The 24,606-nt window shown below is 45.5% G+C and overlaps 1 protein-coding gene and 1 non-coding gene across 2 annotated transcripts in view; both read right to left on the reverse strand.

The window, feature by feature from the left end:
- Nucleotides 1-24,606, reverse strand: part of LOC126424726 (transmembrane protein 151B-like) — a 460,556-nt gene that overhangs the window by 14,457 nt on the left and 421,493 nt on the right. The window contains exons 4-5 of the mRNA XM_050087446.1: nucleotides 22,177-22,394; nucleotides 19,057-19,322 (exon numbers count right to left, since the gene is read on the reverse strand). Coding sequence (XP_049943403.1) covers nucleotides 19,057-19,322; nucleotides 22,177-22,394 — 484 coding nt within the window. The remainder of the gene's footprint in view (nucleotides 1-19,056; nucleotides 19,323-22,176; nucleotides 22,395-24,606) is intronic.
- On the reverse strand, nucleotides 8,789-8,863 carry Trnal-caa (transfer RNA leucine (anticodon CAA)). The gene has a single exon. It is a non-coding gene; the product is annotated as a tRNA-Leu (tRNA).

Genomic DNA, 24,606 nt, shown 5'->3' on the forward strand with positions numbered 1-24,606 from the left:
TAGTTCACATAGGAGAATCGTACAAACATACGGCCGTTTGACCACCGAACACACTCCCGTTTCGACGACATAATGATAAGCATCCTTAACGTAGAGAAACAAGTGAAAGACTTGAAAACAAGTGAGTCACCAGGTCCAGGTGGAATCCCAGTTCGGGTGTACAAAAAATGTTCTACGGCCCTGGCTTCTTACTCAGTTTGCGTTTATCGCTAATCTTTCACTCATGTATATAAGACGAGTAAAAGAACGGACCTGCAGAATATAGTTTTGCTGCAGAATCCTTGAACATAATCTCAGTTCGAATGTGATAAATTTTCTTGAGAACCATAAGTTTACGTCCACGAACCAGCACGGTTTTAGAAAGCATCGCTCTTGCGATACTCAGCTTGCTCTTTTCTCATATGATACACTGCAAACTACGGATGAATGGCAACAGTCACGTATACTATACCTCTAGATTTCCGGAAAGCATTTGACATGGTGCTCCACTGCAGACTGTTGAAGAAAGTACGAGCAAATGCAATAGGTTCACGTACATGTGCAGAGAAAAGGGTATCGTCATGACTGCCCCAGGGAAGTGAAATAGGACTGTAATTATTTTCTATATACATAAATGGTCTGGAGGGCAGGGTGGACAAGAATCTGAGGTTGTTTGCTGATGATGATGTAGTGGATGTAGTGTACGGGATGGTGTGGAAGTTGTCACTGTAGGAGGATAGAAGATGACTTAGACAAAATTTGTAAATATAGAAAAATGCATGTAATTCTAATGAGTATGAATAACAAATCCTTAATATTTGAATACGGAATTAGTAGTGAAATGCTTGGCAGTCACGTCACTTAAATTTGTAGACACAACTTTTCAAAGTGATATGAAATGCAAGAATCATGTGAGGATTGTGGTAGGGAAGGTGTATCGTCGACTTTTGAGAAAGAGTGGTTTATCTGTAAAGGAGATGGAATTTAGGACGCCAGTGCGAGCTATAATTGAGTGCTGCTCGAGCGTTTGTGGTACCAGGTCAGATTAAAGGAAGACATCGAAGCAATTCAGAGCCAGATGGCTAGATTTGATACTGGTATGTTCGAACAACACGCAAGTATTACGGAGGAGCTTCGGGAACTGAGAAGGGAACGCTTGGAGAGAAGGCGACGCTCTTTTCGAGGAACGCTACTGAGAAAATTTAGAGAAGCTGACTGCAGAGCGATTCCACTGCCGTGAACATGCATTTCTCGTACCGACCGCAAAGATAGGAGAAATCAGGACTCATACGTAGGCATATACATAGTCGTTTCTCCCTAGACCTATTTGCAGGAGGGTGAATGACTAGTACAGGTACACGGTACCCTGCACCACGCACCGTACGGTGGCTCGCGGATGTAGTGTAATGTCTTCTGAATCTCATGATTCATTTCTATTACATTTCATTCTCTTGTTCTACTTTTTTTGATGCTTACGTCACAACCTTTTCAGACGCTATTCATTACTTTCAACTAATATCCAAGTCATTTGGTTCTAGGCGCTTCAGTCCGGAACCCCGCTGCTGCTACAGTCGCAGGTTCGAATCTTGTCTCGGGCATGGATGTGTGTGATGTCCTTAGGTTAGTTAGGTCTAAGCAGTTCTAAGTCTAGGGGACTGATGACCTCAGATGTTAAGTCCCATAGTGCTGAGAGCCATTTTTGTGACAGAGGCACAAAGAAAACAATCCAGATATACTCAAAGATAAGAAAACTCGTAGCTACTAAATGAATAATCGAACAGTACACTACAATGATTTCAGATATATATTTCGCTTATCCTTCGTGAGTATAATCCTTTCCACGATTTAGTGCGTTTTTGTCAATCACTTCGCATTGGCCCGGTGGTGCCATCTGAGTTTTAAATGTGTCTCCGTGATGCAACGTAATGCCGATGCCAGTGTGGACTGAACTGTGTGACGATTGTATAAGTGAGAGCACAATCACAAATACTGTAAAGTTGAAAATTCATATAGAATATAGCTTTTTCTAGGGCAAGTAAGCGTTCCACAGTGCGCATTGTATTCAGATATCTGCCAGTCACGGTCACTCACTTCCGCCTACCACAGTAAGGATGAAACACGATGAAGGCTCTCATCACCATTACATTGCGTCATAAATGAAACAATAAAAAGATTTTAATGTATATGATAACGTTCGTAAGTCGTATATTTTTAGCTTCACCTATGAGTGTTTTTTTTTTTTCATATTTCACGGATTTTTGCCCATCACACACACCTACTGTCCGAGACGCGACCAAACTACCTTAATGACAGGATAACTGCATTCATAACATGGTTAATGAGATTTACGTCTGTATGCGCCTCGTATCTGTAATGGTACTCATGCCTTCTACCGTGCCGTATATTCTCAGCCTGGCGAATCCCGTTTCTCAGATAGTTGCATCTAAGTTCGAAACACTTGCTATGATTTCGTCCCGCCGTTTCCCCAGAGAAAGTCTATGCAGTAAAGTGTGCAGACAGATATTTTTTCTCCTCGAATACAGCCATGCGAGTGCAGTCGGTCCCTGAGTCTTCTGTGCTACACTCGTTTAAAATGAAAGCGGCGGCGGCGTCCGACTGCCGCAGGACGGGACCTCGCTACCCGCACCTCTCCTGGGCTACAGGCGCGGCCCTTGGCGCTTCGGCCGGCCCTTTGTCCACCCAGCAGTTTATTGCTTCATTACGACCTCCTCCTAGAGGCTGTCGCCCCCGCTGAGCGCCGGAGGCAGCATGGAATCCAGCCGCTCCAGATGCTGTGGGGGGTCTGTGTACTACCCCAGGGGTCAGTACCCGGCCCCGCGTTTGTGCTGCTCCCGGGGGCTATACAACCTCTTCCCCGCAAGATCGTGCACAAGCGTCATAACGCAATAATCGTACATATTGCTAACTGGGGTCGAAAAGCTACCAGCGCTGTGTGGAATTTACCGATACAAGGGACAGAAAAGATGAAACGTACAATGGGACCACGCTTACTTGTGATCACAGGTTTCGTCTGAATTTGTGGTATATTCAGGGCTGGGCCAAATAGGAGAAGTGTTAGCTCCAAATGGCCAAGCGTTCAGAAAAACTACCATTTTTAGCAGGGGAGTTGGGCACGGAATCTATGTTAGATTCCATGCAGCATTTGACTCAGTGGGAAGAGTGCAGATCGGTAATCCAAGAGTCTTGCACTCGTGTCGCCATTCGAAAATTTTGTTTTTATTTTCAGTTTTTACCTTGCGTGCACTGCAAATAAGCCGAGAGAATGCTCCTTACATTGTATTTGATCTGATGAAGCGCTCCGTGCTGCACTACAGATTTTTTGTGCCAAGTGAGTCGTCGGCAGAACGGGCTGATACAGAATTACCAGGTGTAGAAGTACGAAACCGGAATTTGGTTGCAATAATTACACGTCTTTTGTTTGAAACTGACAAGCAATTTTTTATTCAAACTAATCTCCATTGCTATTTATACATTTCTCCCACCTATCCAGCAGGCTGTCAATGCCACGCCAAAAGAAACAGTGCTTCTTTTGAAGCGAACCACTCGACCAGCCATTTCCGTACATTTTCATACGAATTGAAGCGTTGTTCAGAGAGAGTTAAGGAATTCTGCTACCTAGGCAGGAAAAAACCCATGACAGACGGAGCGTGGAGGAAACGAAAAGCAGTCTAGCACTGGCAGGAAGAGCGAGTCTACTGGTATCAAAATGGTTCGGAGCACTATGGGACTCAACATCTGAGGTCATCAGTCCCCTAGAACCTTGAACTACTTAACCCTAACTAACCTAAGGACATCACACACATCCATGCCCGAGGCAGGATTCGAACCTGCGACCGTAGCGGTCGCGCGGCTCCAGACTGTAGCGCCTAGAACCGCTCGGCCACTCCGGCCGGCCGATCGCCTGCAGCCAACTGTTCTGCGTACTAGACACACTGGGAGTTTTACATTTTCATTTGCCTTTACGTGGTGAATTACCGTCCATTATACGTATATATTTTCTGTCTCTTCATTTTCGTACTGCGACGTCGACATTCATACCTGAGGCATCGTTGTCGGTGCTGCGTTGCTATCGATTCTGATGACAACAACCCTATCACTGGACTGTTCACAGTAAGTCACTCTCTGCCCTGACTTGCTGTTCATAACAAATCCTTCTATGCTGCTGTTGATATTAACGCTATACTCATCTGTTTAGAAATCTTTGTCTTCCTCGCATGTCACTTCTTTGAGCCTCACTGTATGTAGATTGAACCTTTGCATTCGCCTCTTCAGATTTTCTAGCTTTCCTGCCACGTTGAGACTTCCGACATTCTACGCCCCGACTCGTAAAACGTTATCCTTTCGTTGGTTATTGAATCCTTTTGTCTCACGGTCTCCTCCCCCTTGGCAGTCCCTTCCTAGAGATCCCAGTGGAGGACCAGTCTGCAATCTTCTGCCATTGCAGAGGTCATCGTGACACTTTTTCAATTACAGGCAACATGTCTTGTTTGTACACGTCGTGTTTCAAAAAGATACATGTTTAGTTACTGTCACCCTCAGTATACTCCGTGCCTCTTCTCCTCTGTCCCTACAACGCTGCATGTGAATTTCCCATTCATGGGAGCAGTGCTTGAAGTCTTCCTTTGTGAGCTCCTTGATGACACGTGCCGCTTTCTCTTTTACTGCTCCAACGTGCTCAAATCTTGTTCCTTAGTACAGATTTGACCTTGCGCAACAGATCATTTACATAGTGTTAGACCAGGTGAACAATGTGTGTGGCCAATACTAAAATTCTTCGCTTTAAACCTCTTAACACACAATTGCAGTATGAGCCGGTGTGTTGTCTAGATGCAGAACCCATGACTTGGTGCTCCACAGTTCGGATCCTCTTCTTTATTATTTTCTCACGGACTCTTCTGATTAGCCGGCCTCTGTGGCCGAGCGGTTCTAGGCACTTTATTCCGGAGCCGCGCGACTGTTAGTGTCGCAGGTTCGAATCCTGCCTCGGGCATGGATGTGTGTGATGTCCTTGGGTTAGTTAGGTTTAAGTAGTTCTAAGTTCTAGGGGACTGATGACCACAGATGTTGTCCCATAGCGCTCAGAGCCATTTGAACCAATCTTCTCAATGATTGTGTAAAATCTTCCTTACGTATGCTTCGTGTATTTCTACAGTTACAGCAATAGATCGAATACTCAACCGACGGTCACATCGAATGATATTATAAACTTTTGCGATATTTTCACCAGTTCTTGACGTCGAAGGGCGTCCGGGGCCTGAGTCATCTTGAACGTCTTCTCCGCCTTGTTGGAAACTCTTGAACGACTCGACTACGTGATAATCAATCTTCACCATACACTTTTTAGTAGTAAAAGATCGGTTTTTGTTGCAGTTTTTCCAAGTTTCATGTGAAACTTAACAATTATTCGCTCTATTATCACGCTTATCATTTTTATTACGAAACAAAATAACTGCTCTTACACAAACGGATTCTGCGGGCACACTGATATGTCTACAGACACCAGAGATGCCGCATTCCACGGCTATTGGTGATTCATCTCTGGCCCATGTGTACTTATCTGTGAGAGTAAGTGGACCGCCTGTGAGTGTTGCAATGCAAATAGTTCACACTTTGAACACAGTTATTAAAAAATTGACCAATAGAATTGTGTCAGCAAATAGTCTCCACTGTAAGAATTTTTAGAATATTGCAACCCCGTCAGCAACTGTGATAGACTAATATATTGAAAAATCATCCTCAGTTACGAAAAATTTTCTGGTCTTTACCCAGGTTTCGGCTAGAATAATGTAGCCTTCTTCAGGAGCATAAAATTACTACAACATGCCAGAGTGAGGCACAGTCAACATTAAAAAACTGTAAAATAGGTTTTAATTTTTTAATGTTGACTGTGCCTTACTCTGGCATGTTATAGTAATTTTATGCTTCTGAAGAAGGCTAGATGATTGTAGCCGAAACCTGGGTACAGACCAGAAAATTTTTCGCAACTGAGGCGGTTTTCCAATATACTAGTCTCCACTGTTTATTGTTCAGTCTTTGGGTTCATTTATTTACTTTATTATTGCAGTGCATGATTTTGCGGGTGTGCAAATATGCAGCCGATTTTAAAAATATGGAAGAAAGAATTTATCACTTAAAAAAAGAACATTTTATCAGGAAAATTCTAAAAGTTTTGTCGTTAACAAATATTCCTTACAGACATCAGATTGCAACATTTATGGCAAGCGGGTATCCGTGAAATTGTGCAGTATTTAGCGAGCCCCACTGACGGAGAGCCCATTACGCGTTGGCGACGTCGTGGTGGCGGATGATTACGTCGCAGTCCACGTGGCGGCAGCGCGGTCGCTCTCTCTCGGGCGAGAGATGCCGATCCTTGTGAGGCAGCGAGTCGCTAACTGTCCCCTGATCACCCGAACGGGTCGAGACAGCACCTGCGCTGTCATTGCTGGTCAGAGTCTGGTACAAAACGCGGTCGAGTACGGCTGCGCGGGTGGCGTCGGTGCTGTGTGGCGGCTGACAGACTGAACGGTCGCGCGTGGGTGGCGGACGTACTCACTTGCGGTCGCGTTTTGCTTACAGTAATGAGCGGTAATGTGATAACTTGATTCGCTGCTCAGAATACTTACGATAAAATGATATCGCGCTTTATTGAAGCTGTGTCTTAGCACTTTGCACACACAACAGACTGTGTAATCACTAAGTGTAAACATTCAGTAGAAACTATGCTGTGGCAGGACTAACAGCACGCAATGAAACAACTTGTCGCTTAAATAGTACTGAGGTGGTCTTAAAATGGGAAGACTTTACCGTCACTGTTGTTGACATCAAACGAAACAACAAGTCTACCGTTACCAGTCTCTGTTTATTTATCTCCACGACGCGTTTCAAAGGTTTAAACCTCCATCATCAGGTGGATTTACATTTGTCAGTACGACATGTATGTGTTTTGTGTTACCTTGTTTTGGAGGAACTTTTGGCACTGTCTCGCGGAAAAACAAAACTCTATTTCAGAACATCGTTTTGTGTTTCTTTCACAAAAAACTAAATATATACCTAACGGTAAAAATAAAATAAGTAAAATATAGTACCTTCAGTGGTAACAGGTTCCTTTCACTGTCGTACACATGTATACTGTCATATTTTGTAAACAAATATGACGTCTGATAATTATTACGTGCAAGGATCATATAACAGAAGAGAAACATTATCCCCAAGTACAAAGAGTATGCATCACAACAACATTATTACAGAATAACTTTTAAAGGACTTTGGAGTTTTTTTTTTTTTTGTTTTGTTTTAAGGTGCTGAATACATGCGTTGAAGCAAATATTTCAGGTGGTATCTAAATCCAGTTTCGACAAGTTTATACAGCTTAAAATTCCTACTCGTTTATATAATCAGGTGATATGTTGCAATCTTTAAGTACAATAGTTATGTCGGCTACAGTGATAAAATTATACTTAAATAACAATTTTGGTTGGGATGCAGAGATCGGAATCAAAGACTGGTGGCAGAGCGAGGAGAAGAATAAGAAAGTGAGAGCGTGGAAGGAGTGATTTTATGAGAGCAAACTTTCCAGTACAGGGGGTTCTTAAGATTATATCTGTAATTACTGCCTCAAGGGTGGGGTAATTCTTTGGTTAATGCTTTAAAATATGCTGGTAGATGTACAATTTACACCACTAGTTGGTGTACATGTAGCTTCAAGCTGACAGGGGGAACAAGCTGTTGGTGTGATGGTATATTTGTAAATGAGGTCAATCTCTTCTACATTTCGCGGATGTCGTGGTAACATAACTAAATATTTATGTTAAGTATTAAGGTGTGTGTGTGTGTGTCCGCATGTGTGTGGTCTTTACTAAGAAGTAGATTGTCATTTTCCTAAGATCAGAGCAGTTGCAGTGTCATTTCTTCTGCACCGAAGGGGATATAATCATCATCATTAGAAGACGTCGAGAGAGAGAGAGAGAGAGAGAGAGAGAGAGAGAGAGAGAGAGAGAGAGAGAGAGACTCATAGTCATTGCGAGAAGTACCTCGCGTTGTACATTTCCAACTTCACAACCCACGAGTACCATCAATCTCTTACAACCTTCTGCCGGGGCTCATCTTTCAAAGTGATGAAAATGTTTTTACATGTTCTCGCAGATATCCGATCATTTGTCGCACATTGTAGGTGAAACAAAAATATTAATTATCTTAGCTTAATGCCGGCTAAATGACTCTCCCGCAGTGTCACATTTTCTTTATTACGAATCATGCTTAAATCTTTGTAAACTCCAACCTCCAGCATTTCAGTGGGTCTTAATCTGGCGGCGATAGTTTCCACGGAGAGAGTCGTTAAGTTCCGGACGGAGGCCCATTCAGAGCCAAAAAGTGTGCCCACGATCAAAGTGTTTTCGTGGCTCTGAGCACTATGGGACTTAACTGCTGAGGTCATCAGTCCCCTAGAACTTAGAACTACTTAAACCTAATAACCTATGGACGTCACACACATCCATGACCGAGGCAGGATTCGAACTTGCGACCGTAGCGGTCGCACGGTTCCAGACCGTAGCGCCTAGAACCGCTCGGCCACCCCGGCCGGCTAAGTGTTTTCGTGAGTTTTCGTTACATCTACAAGAGACTTGAATCGCTGAATTTTTCACATTGGGTCTGGTATTGCAGGGGCAAAAATTAGCATTGCTCCATTTAGAAGAAGAAAAGGTTACTTGGTAAAAACTGTCTAAGGCCAAGATCGTATAAATATTTCTTTATTTTTGAATAATCAAACTTTCTGGCAGAATAAAACTGTGTGCCGGACCGAGACTCGAACTCGGGACCTTTGCCTTTTGCGGGCAAGTGCTCTACCAACTGAGCTACCCGAGCACGACTCACGGCCCGTCCTCATACCTTTACTTCCGCCAGTACCTCGTCTCCTACCTTCCAAACTGGCGGAAGTAAAGCTGTGAGGACGGGGCGTGAGTCGTGCTTGGGTAGGTCAGATGATGTTGCCGGCACGGTAGATCAGCGTGTTCGGTCAGAGTGTTAGCTGCCCTCTGTAATAAAAAAAACTGATTTAATCGATCAACAACGAACTTAAAAGGATGTCTTACGACGTCCACCCCGAGCAGATGCCACGAACTAAAAGCGAACAAAATGGGATTTAAAAAAACAAAAACAAAAAAAATGATGGTAGAGCACTTGCCCGCGAAAGGGAAAGGTCCCGAGTTCGAGCCTTGGTCAGGCACACAGTTTTAATCTGCCAGGAAGTTTCATATCAGCGCACACTCCACTGTAGCGTGAAAATCTCATTCTATAAATAACCACTTTTGACAGACTTTGCTATCATATTCAGGTTTTCAAAATTTTATGTTATAAATTGGGTTCATTTTGTTCAAATGGCTCTGAGCACGATGGGACTTAACTGCTGAGGTTATCAGTTCCCTAGAACTTAGAACTAGTTAAACCTAACTAACCTAAGGACATCACACACATCCATGCCCGAGGCAGGATTCGAACCTGCGACCGCAGCGGTCGTGCGGTTCCAGACTGTAGCGCCCAGAATAACTCGGCCACTCCGGCCGGCAGGTTCGTTTTGTGTTCGATCTCACCCCGTCATGTAGATAACATATAGCACATAATGTGAAGGTTTGTCATAAGTAAAACATTTGAACCCAAGAAGCATCTTGTGCGCATGGCCTTGTGCGATGTTGGCTTCAGTAAGTTTTTACCAAGTAAACGAGATCGCTCCCACTCCCTCTAATTTCTCAGCATCAGAAAATTCAATCAGAAACAGGTCACATTAGGTAAGCTTTGAGTCTGGCCCAAGCCGCGTGTGTGAGAGAATGTTGCGGGAGGTGATTTAGTACCGTGGAGGGATGTCGGTGAGCGAGAGATATAGGGACGACGAGGCGCGCAAACACGTGTGGCTCCCGCCTTTCCTGTCAACAGCCCGGAGATGTCGCCGGCCAGGCCGACATTCAGTGCCAAACAAACACACACACACACACACACACACACACACACACACACACACACACACACACACAGGCGATTGCCGGCCCCGGCTGCCGCACAGTGAAAATGGAGCCCGTGTTTGCAGAGCTGGCAGTGGCGCGAGTGCTTTGGGAGGCTGGCTGGCCGGCTGCAGGCTGGAGGGTAGGAGGGAGGGGACGACGCAAACACTTGCCGGGAGGATCCGTGCGGCCTCCGCAGCGGCGCGGCTACGCCCACCCAGCTGCGTCAAGCGTCCTGTCAACACGAATACAGTCGCCTCAGACTGCTGCACTTGCACTGTTGAGGAAAAACGTCGTGAGCACCTGCATAAAGGGGTTCACCGGGGTGGAATTCTTTTATCGGCTTAAAATGTTCCTTATGGAGTCTAATTTTAAGATTAATTGATTTTAAGTGTGTCATAAATGTTAAAATATGTTGTTACGGGAGCAGGGAGTTCTACATCTACATATATACTCCACAATCCACCATACGGTGCGTGGCGGAGGGTACCTCGTAGCACAACTAGCATCTTCTCCCCTCAAATGCTGGTTCTCTAAATTTCCTCAGTAGCGATTCACGAAAAGAGCGCCTCCTTTCCTCTAGAGACTCCCACCCGAGCTCCTGAAGCATTTCCGAAACACTCGCGTGATGATCAAACCTACCAGTAACAAACCTAGCAGCCCGTCTCTGAATTGCTTCTATGTCCTCCCTCAATCCTACCTGATATGGATCCCAAACGCTCGAGCAGTACTCAAGAATAGGTTGTATTAGTGTTTTATAAGCGGTCTCCTTTACAAATGAACCACATCTTCCCAAAATTCTACCAATGAACCGAAGACGACTATCCGCCTTCCCCACATCTGCCATTACATGCTTGTCCCATATCATATCGCTCTGCAATGTTACGCCCAAATATTTAATGGACGTGACTGTGTCTAGCGTTACACTACTAATAGAGTATTCAAACATTTCCTATTCATCTGCATTAATTTACATTTATCTATATTTAGAGTTAGCTGCCATTCTTTACACCAATCACAAATCCTGTCCAAGTCATCTTGTATCCTACTACAGTCACTCAACGACGACACCTTCCCGTACACCACAGCATCATCAGCAAACAGTGTAGATAGAAAACAACGGCGGAGCTACCACACTTCCCTGGGGCACTCCAGATGATACCCTCACCTCCGATGAACACTCACCATCGAGGACAACGTACTGGGTTCTATTACTTAATACACTGGTGTCCAGAATTAAATGAACAGACCACTTTTTCCCCGTCTTGCGTCGAAGTACCGACATAATCTTATAAACTCTCAAACAGATGTCTGTACGACAGCGTTCCGCACGGAAAGTGGCATTCCGGTCAACGGAAAACCACGCCAGCGATGACGTCGGGGCACCCACGAAACAGGATAGTATTTGTCCGGTTGCCTCACACCACGTGCAGTGGAGGGCCTTAGAAAGAACGGAAGCAGGACAGTCACAAGCTGATGTGGCCCGATGGCTTAAAGGGAATCGTCCTGTAGTTTCTCCGATGTGACGATAGTTTGTAGAGACAGAAACTGTATCCCAAAAGACCAGGGCAGGACTGTCCACGTGTGACAACACAAAGAGTGGACCGTTATTCGGCCGTTAAGGACACGACGGTGCCACCTTAGTACTGCACGGCAACTGGCCTCTGACCACGCAGCACCCACTGGACGTGATGCAGCGAGGCAAAATGTTTCGGCAGAGTGGCTTTTACTGTCGGAGACCTGCTGTATGTCTACCTCTGACGCGTCTTCGCTGAAGGGGACATCCAGAGTGCAGCCAATGCCACATCGGCTGCCGAACTGTAGGCCAATGTTCTTCCCACAGATGAGACACGATTTGGTCTGGAATGTGATTCTCGACGGATTCGCATCTGGAGGGAACGCAAACACTGTGTAAAGAGACCGATATCGACGAGGATCCCTAATGGTGTGAGCAGCGACTATGTTGACCAGTCGAAGACCTCTTCATGAAATTGTACGGATGAATCGGAAAGGTATAGCCGCTGTCCGGTACATTGACCATGTCTTGGGACCTCATGTACGATTTTTGCGAGACTTTGTACAAATGGCTCTGAGCACTGTGGGACCTAACTGCTGTGGTCATCACCCGCATCTCGTGGTCGTGCGGTAGCGTTCTCGCTTCCCACGCCCGGGTTCCCGGGTTCGATTCCCGGCGGGGTCAGGGATTTTCTCTGCCTCGTGATGGCTGGGTGTTGTGTGCTGTCCTTAGGTTAGTTGGTTTAAGTAGTTCTAAGTTCTAGGGGACTTATGACCACAGCAGTTGAGTCCCATAGTGCTCAGAGCCATTTGAACCATTTTTTTGCTGTGGTCATCAGTCCCCTAGAACTTAGAACTACTTAAACCTAACTAACCTAAGGACATGGCACACATCCATGCCAGAGGTACGATTCGAACCTGCGAACGTAGCGGTCGCGCGGTTCCAGACTGTAGCGCCTACAACCGCTCGGCCACCCCGACCGGCAGACTTCGTACAGTTCGACAATAGTGCTCGACCTCATAGAGCGTGAGTGGTTGATATTTCTTCGAAATGGCAGATAGCGAACGCGTGACTCGGCCTGTTCGCTCTCCCGGTTTAAATCCCATAGAGCTGTAAGGGATAACTACGAAGACGGGTTGCGTGACGTCAGCATGCACCAACCAGACTAGCGAACGGCTTTGGAGGATGAGTGGGCGCTACTGCCTCCACATGAGACTGATGACGTCATTCACAGCACGCCCCGTCGTTGTCAGGCCTGTAGTGCTGCTTCACAATTCTCTATTATTCCAATCTCGTATAGCGCGCGGAAAAAAACGGACACCCATATCTTTCCGTACGAGCTCTGATTTCCCTTATTTTATCGTGGTGATCGTTCCTCCCTATGTAGGCCGGTGTCAACAAAATATTTTCTCATTCGGAAGAGAAAGTTGGTGATTGGAATTTCGTGAGAAGATTCCGTCGCAACGAAAAACGCCTTTCTTTTAATGATGTCCAGCCCAAGTCCTGTGTTATTTCTGTGATACTCTCTTCCACATTTCGCGGTAATACAAAACGTGGTGCCTTTCTTTGAACTTTATCGATGTACTCCATCAGTCCTATATGGTAAGGATCCCACACCGCGCAGCAGTATTCTAAAAGAGGACGGACAAGCGAAGTGCAGGAAGTCTCCTTAGTAGGTCTGTTACATTTTCTAAGTGTCCTGCCAGTAAAACGCAGTCTTTGGTTAGCCTTCCCCACAACATTTTCTGTGTGCCTTCGAATTTAAGTTGTTTGTAATTGTAATACTTTGGTATTTAGTTGAATTTACGGCTTTTAGATTAGACTGATTTATCGTGTAACTGAAGTTCGACGAGTTCCTTTTAGCACTGATGTGGATCACCCCCCACTTTCGTTATTTAGGGTCTTTTATAAATCGTTTTGCAGTTTGTTTTGATCTTTTGGTGATTTTATTAGTCTATAAACGACAGCGTCATCTGCAAACAACCGAAGACGGCTGCTCAGATTGCCTCCTAAATCGTTTGTATTGATAAGGAACACTACCTTGGGGAACGCCTGAAATCACTTCTGTTTTACTCGATGACTTTCTATCAGTTACTACGAACGGTGACTTCTCTGACAGGAAATCACAGATCCAGTCACATAACTGAGACGATATTCCATAAGACGGCCGCTACGGTCGCAGGTTCGAATCCTGCCTCGAGCATGGATGTGTGTGATGTTCTTAGGTTAGTTAGGTTTAAGTAGTTCTAAGTTCTAGGGGACTGATGACCTTAGTAGTTAAGTCCCATAGTGCTCAGAGCCATTTGATATTCCATAAGATCTCAATTTCAGTAAAGCCGTCTGTGTGGTAAAGTGTCAAAAGCCTTCTGGAAATCTAGAAATACGGCATCGATCTGAAATCCCTTGTCAAAAGGCCTCAACATTTCATATGAATAAAGAGCTAGTTGGGTTTAGAAATCACCTTGCCTGTGAAACCCATGTTGACTGTGTGTCCAAATTGGTTCAAATGTCTCTGAGCACTATGGGACTTAACTTCTGAGGTCATCAGTCCCCTAGAACTTAGAACTACTTAAACCTAACTAACCTAAGGACATCACACACATCCACCCCCGAGGCAGGATTCGAACCTGCGACAGTAACGGTCGCTCGGTTCCAGACTGTAGCGCCTTTTCTTGAAAAAAATTTTTAAAATTTTTTTAAAAAGTTTTTATAATTTTTATATATGGTGTGCTTCTCACCTATGTTTGTACCTATTTTTACTTATTTGTACAATCGCTTTTTGGCGTATATAACTGTACTATGTGATTGACAAAATCTTTGCCAATGTATCCATTTTTGTAAATTTTTCAGTATTTTTTTCATTATATTTTACCGGACTTTGTATGGCATTTCATCTTCTCACCTTTATTTTAGCTATATTTTTTGCATAGAGGGCGGGTTTGCTTTGCAGCGCCCCCTTTTGGTTTCTCGTTGTCATAGTCAATTCTCTATGTATCACTCCATGCTTGACGTCTGTTTGTTGTTGTTGTTGTGGTCTTCAGTCCTGAGACTGGTTTGATGCAGCTCTCCATGCTACTCTATCCCGTGCAAGCTTCTTCATCTCCCAATACCTACTGCAACCTACATCCTTCTGAATCTGTTTAGTGTATTCATCTCTTGGTCTCCCTCTACGATTTTTACCCTCCACGCTGCCCTCCAACACTAAATTGGTGATCCCTTGATGCCTCAGAACATGTCCTACCAATCGTCTGTTTAAGACAGTTTTATTACTCAGGGAACACACACGTTGAAAGGTAAATTTGTATGTGCATTTTAAATGGTTTAATGCGTCTATATACATTTAATTATGCTTTATGTACATTTATTCATTTGGTTACTGTTATTGATTATTTTTATTCTTGTATTTGTAGCACCGATGATGGCTGTTAATCAGTTGAAATCGATATGCAAAATTAAATAAAGAAAACATGATCTTGCGACTGGTTGCTGCTTATTTCGTAATTTTATGGTTTACGGTCGCTCCACAACTTGGGAACCATATGGAGCCTCTCATTCAGTATTCTCAACTATTTTAACCAATCAGTTTGAAAGCACTTGCTTATGTCGCGTCTGCTTAACTCGTCATATCGCTTATTTTCTACACGAAGTAAAACGTGTTTGCTGGAAAATGACAGATAAATGTATTTATACGAATAGAAAAAGTGTATTAAGTAACCACAGTAGTGCAAAAACGCATCGTTTGGCAAGCGGTAGTCTGTCAGTCGACATAATTTCGTCAGAGTGACAGTGTTTCGACATCGGCGAAAGAAACGCCGACTGTTCAGTTCTGACAATGCCGATCAATGGTTTGTTCAGTTTCAACTTTAAAAAATACAACTTGAAACTTTAAACACTTGTTTTTTTATTAAAAAAAACATTTATCAAGTTGCGAGAACTACTACTCAAAGCATCCGGACACCTGGCTGAAAATGACTTACAAGTTCGTGGCGCCCTCCATCGGTAATGCTGGAATTCAGTATGGTGTTGGCCCATTCTTAGTCTTAATGACAGCTTCCACTCTCGCATGCATACGTTCAGCCAGGAGCTGGAAGGTTTCTTGTTGAATGGCAGCCCATTCTTCACAGAGTGCTGCACTGAGGAGAGGTATCGATGTCGGTCGGTGAGGCCTGGCACGAAGTCGGCGTTCCAAAACATCCCAAGGGTATTCTATAGGATTCAGGTCAGGACTCTGAACAGGCCAGTCCATTACAGCGATGTTATTGTCGTGTAACCACTCTGTCACAAGCCGTGCATTATGAACTGGTGCTCCATCGTGTTGAAAGATGCAATCGCCATCCCCCAATTGCTCTTCAACGGTGGGAAGCAAGAAGGTGCTTAAAACATCAGTGTAGGCTTGTGCTGTGATAGTGACATGCAAAAAGAACAACATGCACGCCCCTCCAGGAAAAACACGATCACACCATAACACTACCGCCTTCGATATTTACATTTGGCACTACACACACTAGCAGATCACTTTCACTGGTCATTCGCCATACCCACAATCTACCATCGGATCGCTACATAGTGTACCGTGATTCGTCACTCCGCACAACATATTTTCCACTGTTCAATCGTCCATTATTTACGCTCCTTACACCAAGCGAGACGTCGGTAGGCATTTACGGCCGTGATGTGCGGCTTTTCAGCAGCCGCTCGACCATGAAATCCAAGTTTTCTCACCTCCCGCCTAGCTGTCATAGTACTTGCAGTGGATCCTGATGCAGTTTGGAATTCCTGTGTGATGGTCTGGACAGTCGTCTGCCTGTTACACATTACGACCCTCTTCAACTGTCGGCGGTGTCTCTGTCAACAGACCAGGTCGGCCTCTACGCTTTTGTGCTGTACGTGTCCCTTCACGTTTCCACTTCGCTATCACATCGGAAACAGTAAACCTAGGGATGTCTAGGAGTGTGGAAACCTCACACATAGACGTATGACATAAATGACACCCAGTCACCTGACCACGTTCGAAGAACGTGAGTTCCGCGGAGCGCCCCATTCTGCTCTCTCACGATGTCTAGTGACTACTGAGGTCGCTGATATGGAGTAGGTGGCAGGACAATGCACCTAATATGAAAAGGCATGTTTTTGAGGGCGTGCGGATACTTTTGATCACGTAGTGTATATAAGTGCAATTGCAATATAGCTCTTTGTGTCGAGTGAGTCGCCGTTTTTCTGCTGAAGTACATAGGGTTTTTGATATGTTTTACCTTAAAATTTAGGTGTACATTCTTATTGTTTGTCGAAAAAATTGACTTATTTCAGGGTGCCGCCATTTTGTGAAAACAATTTTTTTAAATATGTATTTGTCGTACATTAAACAACGCTATTACTTTCGAAGCAGCTTTTGATATTATGTTCTTGGTTCAAAATTGTGGCGTTCAAATGCCCTCCCGTTCATGGATGTGCTGTAGTGTCCTCTGGGTGCCAGTTTCTTAGTTAAAAAGTAACACAGTACAATCTTAAGGATGTACAGTAGAGGTCTAAAGTCAGTTTCCTCATTTGTTTGTTATTTTATTGAAAACAGAATAATGAATATCGATTTCAAAATTCGACGTCACCCTTGTCTACGCCCTTAATGACGTCTTGGGTCACATTTGCAACGCAGTTCGTCAGCGATTCTGACTGTTATGGATTCATGGATTGGTAGATTTCCAGATATACTCTCTAAGAAAAAAAAAAAAAAGGAAAATAGAGAGACAGAGCACTGGGAAGGAATTATCGGAATGGGGCGGAAATCTGTAGATGTAACGCATATATACAGAAAAACAAATGATTGAAATTTAAGGAAAAGTGGAATATTTTTTCGAGAGAAACAGCGTCACCAATTCATCAAGTCAGTAATGCGATGTTCCGTCTCTGGCACTTACGCAAGCAGTTGTAGGGCGTGGCATTAAGTGACAGAGTTGTTGGATGCCATCATGAGGGACATCGAGCCAAATTCTGTCGAATTACCGCTTTAGATCATGCAATAACGTGCCGGTTGGAGGGCCTTGCACATAGTGCTCCAAATGTGGGTAGATTCGGCGAGTTTTCTGACCAAGCTAGAGTTCGAGCAGTAGAAACTCTCGCCCCTGTACGAGCAGACATTATCTAGCAGCAGTTCAAGCCCAGGAAGGCTTGTCATTAAAGGAAGAAAAGAGGGCGTGGGACATCGTCGGCGTCCCGTTGTGCTGTGAGAGTACCGCGGGTGACAACTAAAGGAATCCTGCTGTGAACAGAGGTGAACCCCGGACCATTACTCGCTGTTGTCGAGCCAGACAGAGGCCGCCAGTCAGACTGGTAGCCCACCACTGTCCGGGGCATCTGCAGACACGTGTTCGCTGGTCTTCGGGGCACAATCCATAGTGGGACTGACTGCTGAAGGCAATTTTCTTCCACTCATTGGGATTCCAGACAGAAATTATTCGATCTTCTTTTCATTGGTGCACGTTGCACTCACAGAAACCTTCGACTGAAGACGATTGACTGAATGACCAAGGTGCATCTTCCGTGTGTTTACTGTCGGCTCGAGCAAGTGGACGAGCTGCATTACGGTGGGCGACTGCGCTCTGCTCTGTCACACGAGAGTCAATGTGGGTTTTGTGTTGTGTCGTTAATGACCTCATGTTTACCAGAATGGTGAGCTGTGACAAGTTTTTGAAGAAGTCTTGGCAAGTGGATGTGTATTAACGGATAAACTCTGGGTGCTATTTAAAAAGGATGCCCTGCAGTTGGTATCTTGGTAGCGAGCGACAGAGTCAGTTTTGCTGGTTGATATTGCCCTGGCATACATTTTAAAATTTGCTTCTGGGGAGAAAGTTGTTTCTGGCAGTCACGAGAAATTGGGACACTCTGTACAGCAATGGAAGCAGCATGCTGGACCCGAGTTGTTCGCCAGGCCTCGCCGTGTCTCCCGTGCTGCTGCCCACTCACGCTGAATCCAACTCTGGGCAAGGAGTGCAGCTGACGTTGGGACTTTCCTTGGCTCCAGAGAGTTGTAGGAGTAGGCGAATGGCACGACGACGTCTAGTTTACTGCTGCCTTGCAGAACGTGCGCTTAAAAGCACGTGGGAAGATGTTTAACCTGTGATAGTGATGCAGGAACTCTTCAGAAATGTAGGCACATTGAGCATGATGACACTGCTACAGCAGACTACCTGGTAGTGGAGGTAGGTGGCGTGGCACTGCCGCAAACAGCAAACTACTGGCTCCTCCTACTCTACCCGGTAGTGGAGGTATGCAGTGTGCCCCTACAGGATACAGCATGCTACTGACTCGGTCCACCGTACTTGGTAATCTGGGTAGGCAGCATAGCACTGCAGCAAACAGCATATGATGTCTTGGCCCACGCTACCTGGTGGTCGAGGTAGGTAGTGCAGCATTGCAGCAGGCAGCATTCTACAGTGTGGCAGTGCAGCAGACAGCATACTTACAACTGTCTGTGCCTAGCCTACCTGGTAGTGAAGGTAGGCAGTGCGGCACTGCAGCAAACAGCACACTTACTACTGGCTCGGCCTAGCCTACCTGGTAGTGGAGGTAGGCGGTGCGGCACTGCAGCAGCAGGCGCAGCGGCCAGGACAGCAGCAGCAGCGAGCACACCCAGAAGACGGTGGGGCTGTAGAGGGAGGCGCCGACGCCGGGCGCCACCGTCAGCTGCTCGTCGCGGAAGTGCGCCACGTCGAGCCCCTCCCGCATCTCCAGGTAGTCGTCGACGCGCTCGTACTCGCCGAAGAAGCGCGCCCGCTGCTCCTCGAACTCGGCCGCCGCCTCCACATTGGCGAAAGCGAAGCCTGCACAGCGATACACTCAGCAGCTCACTGCCGACCCTCCCGGAATAGTTGTCGTAGTAGGATACTGACACCAACAGCTCTCTCTGATCTGACAGGTCAGAGTGGACGGTGGCACTGAAGTAAACATCTACTAGTTCTTGAACTGTCTGCCTTTGGACTTCGTTACTTGATTTTGGAAGAATCCCTTGTCTCAGTGTTACCTAGTTCTAAAGTGGGTGCAAAGAAGTGATTACAATTTCATGAAAATTGGATGATTTACTCAATAGAAAGGGATTCACAAATCGAGCAACTCAGTAATGCGTCGGCACACATTTGGCTCCAAACGTTCTCAAATGGGAAGAGGTCTGGATACATTGCTCTCCAAAGGAGTACAAACTCATGCCGTGTGCGGGTCGGCATTATCTTGCTAAACTATGAGGGCAAGATGGTTTGCCATGAAGGACAACAAAACAGGATGTACAATACAGTCCACATATCAGTGTGGTGGTGGTGGTGGTGGTGTAAGGGTACCGTGGATGACAACCAAATGGATCCTGCTATAAAATGAAATGGGCCCCTGACCATCACTCCTGGTTGTTGGGACGTATGGTGGGCGACTGTCACATTGGTATTCCACCACTGTCCAGGGCGTCTCCAGACACGTCTCGCTCGCCATCAGGGCTCTGCTCCAGCCAATGAGGTTACAGGCCTAAGACGTGCCTGGAGAAACACTGGACCCCAGTGGCACATAACTTGACTGTCGCCCAGCATATGGCTTGACAACCAGCAGTTCTGCGGCGCGGTGTCGTCTCATTTCACAGTAGGACTCCTTTGGTCGTCATCCGTGGTGCCCTTACAGCACAGCGGTACGTCGACGATACTCTACGCCCCGTTATGTTGCCAGCCTCAGTTTACACTTCGGCAAGATAATGGCTGCCCGCATAAGCCGAGACTTTCTACTGCTTGTCTTCGTGTTTACCAAACCCTACTTCAGTCAACAAGGCCGCTGGATGTCTCCCAATTGAGAACATTTACAGCTTTATGGGCTGGGCCCTCCAACCAACACGGAAATTTTGACAATCTAACGCGCCAGTCAGACATAATTTGGCACACCGAGCAACAGTAATGTTCATGTCTGGGGAGTTTAGTGTTTAGACTCAGAGGAGTCGGTACCAATCAGTGCCAAGCCGAACAATTGCTTGAATAAGGGCCAGGGGTGAACCCTATCGCTACTGACTTGCTCCGTTTGATGAGATTGTTTCTCTCGAACAACTCATCCAATTCTTCTGAAATTCTAATCATTTGTATATGTACATCACACCTGCCGATTTCCGTCCCATTTGGATAATTCCATCGAGATTCGCCTTTTTTTCCAATTTTTTCCCCCTCAGAGTTTAGAATAACATTCAATCGAACTCCTAGTATATAACTCCGCCGATGCGGAGAGCAATTACGAAAATTCGTCTTCTGTTGGAGACCACATTTAATGGCAGAGAAGTCAAACACAGAACCCTACAGGACAGACAGTAAGAGGGATCAAAATCTGTTACCGTACACAGTTTTAATTTCTCAACGAGGCTATGAGTTGCAGCCTCGTGACATTAAATTGTACTAGAAGAACACAGATACCAACGTTAACGTTTTTGGATGGCGTAGTCTGTGATGCCAGAGATTAAGTAGACTTGTGCAACGTCTTGAAACCGACAGACAGACAGCACAGATTACGGCTGAAGGATAAATAAAGCAAAGACGTATGTAACAAGGCGCTATGACAGAGAAGTGAACGAAGTCAAATAATTCCGTCACCTGAAGAAGATTACTGCATGGAAGTGACAAGCGGAACATGGAAAAATCCAGGGAAGAAGGAAGTGGAGGCATTTCAAATGTAATACCAGGAAAGAATGTCGTCCATGTAGTGGCCACATCTCCTTTCTCTGCAATTTCTTAATTAGGCCAACTGTCGTGTCTCATAGTTTCCATCTTTTTCTCAGTCTCGAATGATCGCCTTTTCTTTTTGGTTTAAAGTTCTTTATGTGAGGTGACAGTTTCTCTCGATGAATTTTTTGCGAGCATTCGTTCCATTTCTTTTTTGTTTTTATCCAATTTTTCTTTCACACTCCAGCATTTCAACTGCGTTCGATTATCTTCATATCGTATTTTATCTATTCGTTTGCATCCCCTCACCGAATAAATCTCGGTTCTGTTCCTTGTATTTGTTTTTCTTCTCTTTTGTTCAATACCAACTAATTACATTCATATAATAGGGTTCGTATTCGTCCGATATTTTACATACGCGTATTTTAAAATATTTCACTTCTTCTGTTGTTTTTCACGAAGTACTATCTTAGTTTCCACTGAATATATTCCACAAAATGTCATTGATGCGATTTACTGGAAGATATATTCTTGTATTCTGTACGTACATTATTTTGTTTATAAATTCCCTTTTCTACATTACCACCTCTTGAAGAAATCGGTGCTTTCAGCTTTGCTGAATTGTTCAGTTTTACCCTAGTTTTTATTATCCTAGAATTTATTGGTAGGCAGATAAAGTATGCAATGAAATAGTAAAAAGATTAGGAGAGGATCTAAGTGTAAGGAAGAGCCTTAGAAGGTAAAGGAGCAGGTTAGTGGGACACATGCTGTACCATCTAGAAATGGCTCTGGAAGAAGCGGTAGAGGGGAAAAAATAGTAGGGGCAAGCGGGGAGTAGACTATACTGAAAAGATGGAAGAGGAGGTCGACTGTAGTAGCCGTGCAGAGGTGAAAAGATAAGTGCGAGACAGGAAAACGTGGAGCCCCGCATGAAGGCTGACCCCTCTGAATCGGCCAGTGCTGCAGCGGTAGGCAGAGATCGCGCAGTGGCGGTACGCACCCTTGCTGAAGCGTATCTTGGTGAGCGGGCAGTCGGCGTCCAGCTTGAGCTCCCGCGAGATGTCGCGGACGCCGCAGTAGCTGTAGGAGAAGCAGGCGCCCGCCGCGTGCGAGTTGACGCGCTCGTAGTAGACCTGCGTCGACGTGAAGGCGTCGCCGTGCCGGTAGCGCGTCACCTGCCGCTTGCGGCGCACGTAGTGGTAGCACACCGCCTTCCACCTGCACACCACACCGTCTGCTGGACCTTCTCGCACTGCGGCAGGCAGCAGCTCACTCAGCAAGAAACAACCGATAGCCAGAATGAGATTTTCACTCTGCAGCTGAGTGTGCGCTGATATGAAACTTCCTGGCAGATTAAAACTGTGTGCCCGACCGGGACTCGAACTCGGGACCTTTGCGTTTCGCGGGCAAGTGCTCTACCATCTGCTGCTTTACTTCTGCCAGTACCTCGTCTCCTACCTTCCCAAGCTGTGAGGACCGGGCGTGAGTCGTGCTTCGGTAGCTCAGATGGTAGAGCACTTGCCCGCGAAACGCAAAGGTCTCGAGTTCGAGTCCCGGTCGGGCACACAGTTTTAATCTGCCAGGAAGTTTCAACCGATAGCCATGTTCAGCTAAACAGAAAGTGCAGTTTCGGTATAATAAGCTACTGCAGGGATCAGTTATGATGCCATTGTTTTGTATATTGCAGTAAAATGACCTGCTGCCATCATGGAGGTATACCGCATACATCATGAAGAAGTGTCATAAAGGTGGAAGTCCCTGCCCATCGAAACAGCAAACGCTGTGGATTTAATATGAGCTACCACAGGGATCAGATTTAGCACAATTTTTCTTTACATACACACACATCAAAAAAATTTTTGCGTCGACTCGGTTCCGAGAGCTGCGGAACCTGTACAGAAAATTTGAATACAGGTCAACCTGAACATCATTTCCGCCATTTTTATTGCTTGTGAAATCCACACATTGCATGTTGTACCACCATACAGCGGGACATTCAGAGGTGGTGGTCCAGATTGCTGTACACACCGGCACCTTTAATACCCAGTGGAGAGCAACAATGTGATCAAAACATCAATGTACGCCTGTGCTGTGATAGTGCCACGCAAAACGAACAACAAAGGACGCAAGCCCCCTCCGTGAAAAACACGACCACACCATAACACTAGCGCCTCCGAATTTTACTGTTGGCACTACACACGCTCACAGGTGACGTTCACCGAGCATTCGCCATACCCACTCCCTGCCATCGGATCGCCATGTTGTATACCGTGATTCGTCACTCTACACAACGTTTTTCCACTGTTCAAGCGTCCAATGTTTACGCTCCTTACACGAAGCGAGGCGTCGTTTGGGATTTACTGGCGTGATGTGTGGCTTATGAGCAGTCGCTCGACCAAGAAATCCAGGTTTTCTCACCTCTCTTCTAACTGTCATAGTATTTGCAGTGGATCCTGATGCAGTTTGGAATTCCTGAGTGATAGTCTGGATAGATGTCTGCCTATTACACATTACGACCCTCTTCAACTGTCGGCGGTCTCTGTCAGTCAACAGACGACATCGGCCTGTACGTTTTTGTGCTGTACGTGTCCATTCACGTTTCCACTTCACTATCATTTCGGAAACAGTAGACCTAGCGATGTTTAAGAGTGTGGAAATCTCTCGTACAGACGTATGACACAAGTGACACCCAATCCCTGACCACGTTCGAAGTCCATGAGTTCCACGGAGTGCCCCATTCTGCTCTCTCACGATGTCTAATGACTACAGAGGTCGCTGATACGGAGTACCCTGGCAGTAGGTGGCATCACAACGCACCTTATATGAAAAACGTATGTATTGGCTGTGTCCGGATACTTTTGATCACATTATGTAATATCTTCACGAAATATATGTAGGATGAGGCTGTGAGTTGGCCTGAGTCCTCTAGAAAAGTACGTTGTCAGAATTTTAATAGGAAACAACAACGTGATGCTCATCCAACTCTTGTGGCAGACGCACAAGGGAGGCGACGACCATCTGCATGACGGTCTCCTGCTGACTCAACCAGCTCTCGTGACCAAACTGACAGCTCTCCTTTGAATCTTCTAAATTATTTACAGCAGTCCTACCTCGTAAGGGCATGTGACTGTCCTTGGTCCAGACAGTCGTGGGATTCGGCAGATATGGAGGAAGGGACGCCTTGGATATGACATTAGGACTGCTTTGTCGAATAATATTTGGAAAGCGATTTATGATTGCCCTCCTGAAAGCAGACGTCAAGTCACAAAGCAGGCATCTTATTGACGAAACCACGCTTCAAAATTCAACCGTTACTTTTACAATTGCAATCATCCTTTTCCTTATGTTCTCAGTCCACCTAATTTTCAACAACTTCCTACAGCACCACATCTCATACAGGTAGAGTTTCTTCGTTTCAGATTTTCCGACA

The sequence above is a fragment of the Schistocerca serialis genome, chromosome 10 (assembly GCF_023864345.2).
Source record: "Schistocerca serialis cubense isolate TAMUIC-IGC-003099 chromosome 10, iqSchSeri2.2, whole genome shotgun sequence".
In the NCBI taxonomy this organism is placed as follows: Eukaryota; Metazoa; Arthropoda; class Insecta; order Orthoptera; family Acrididae; genus Schistocerca; species Schistocerca serialis.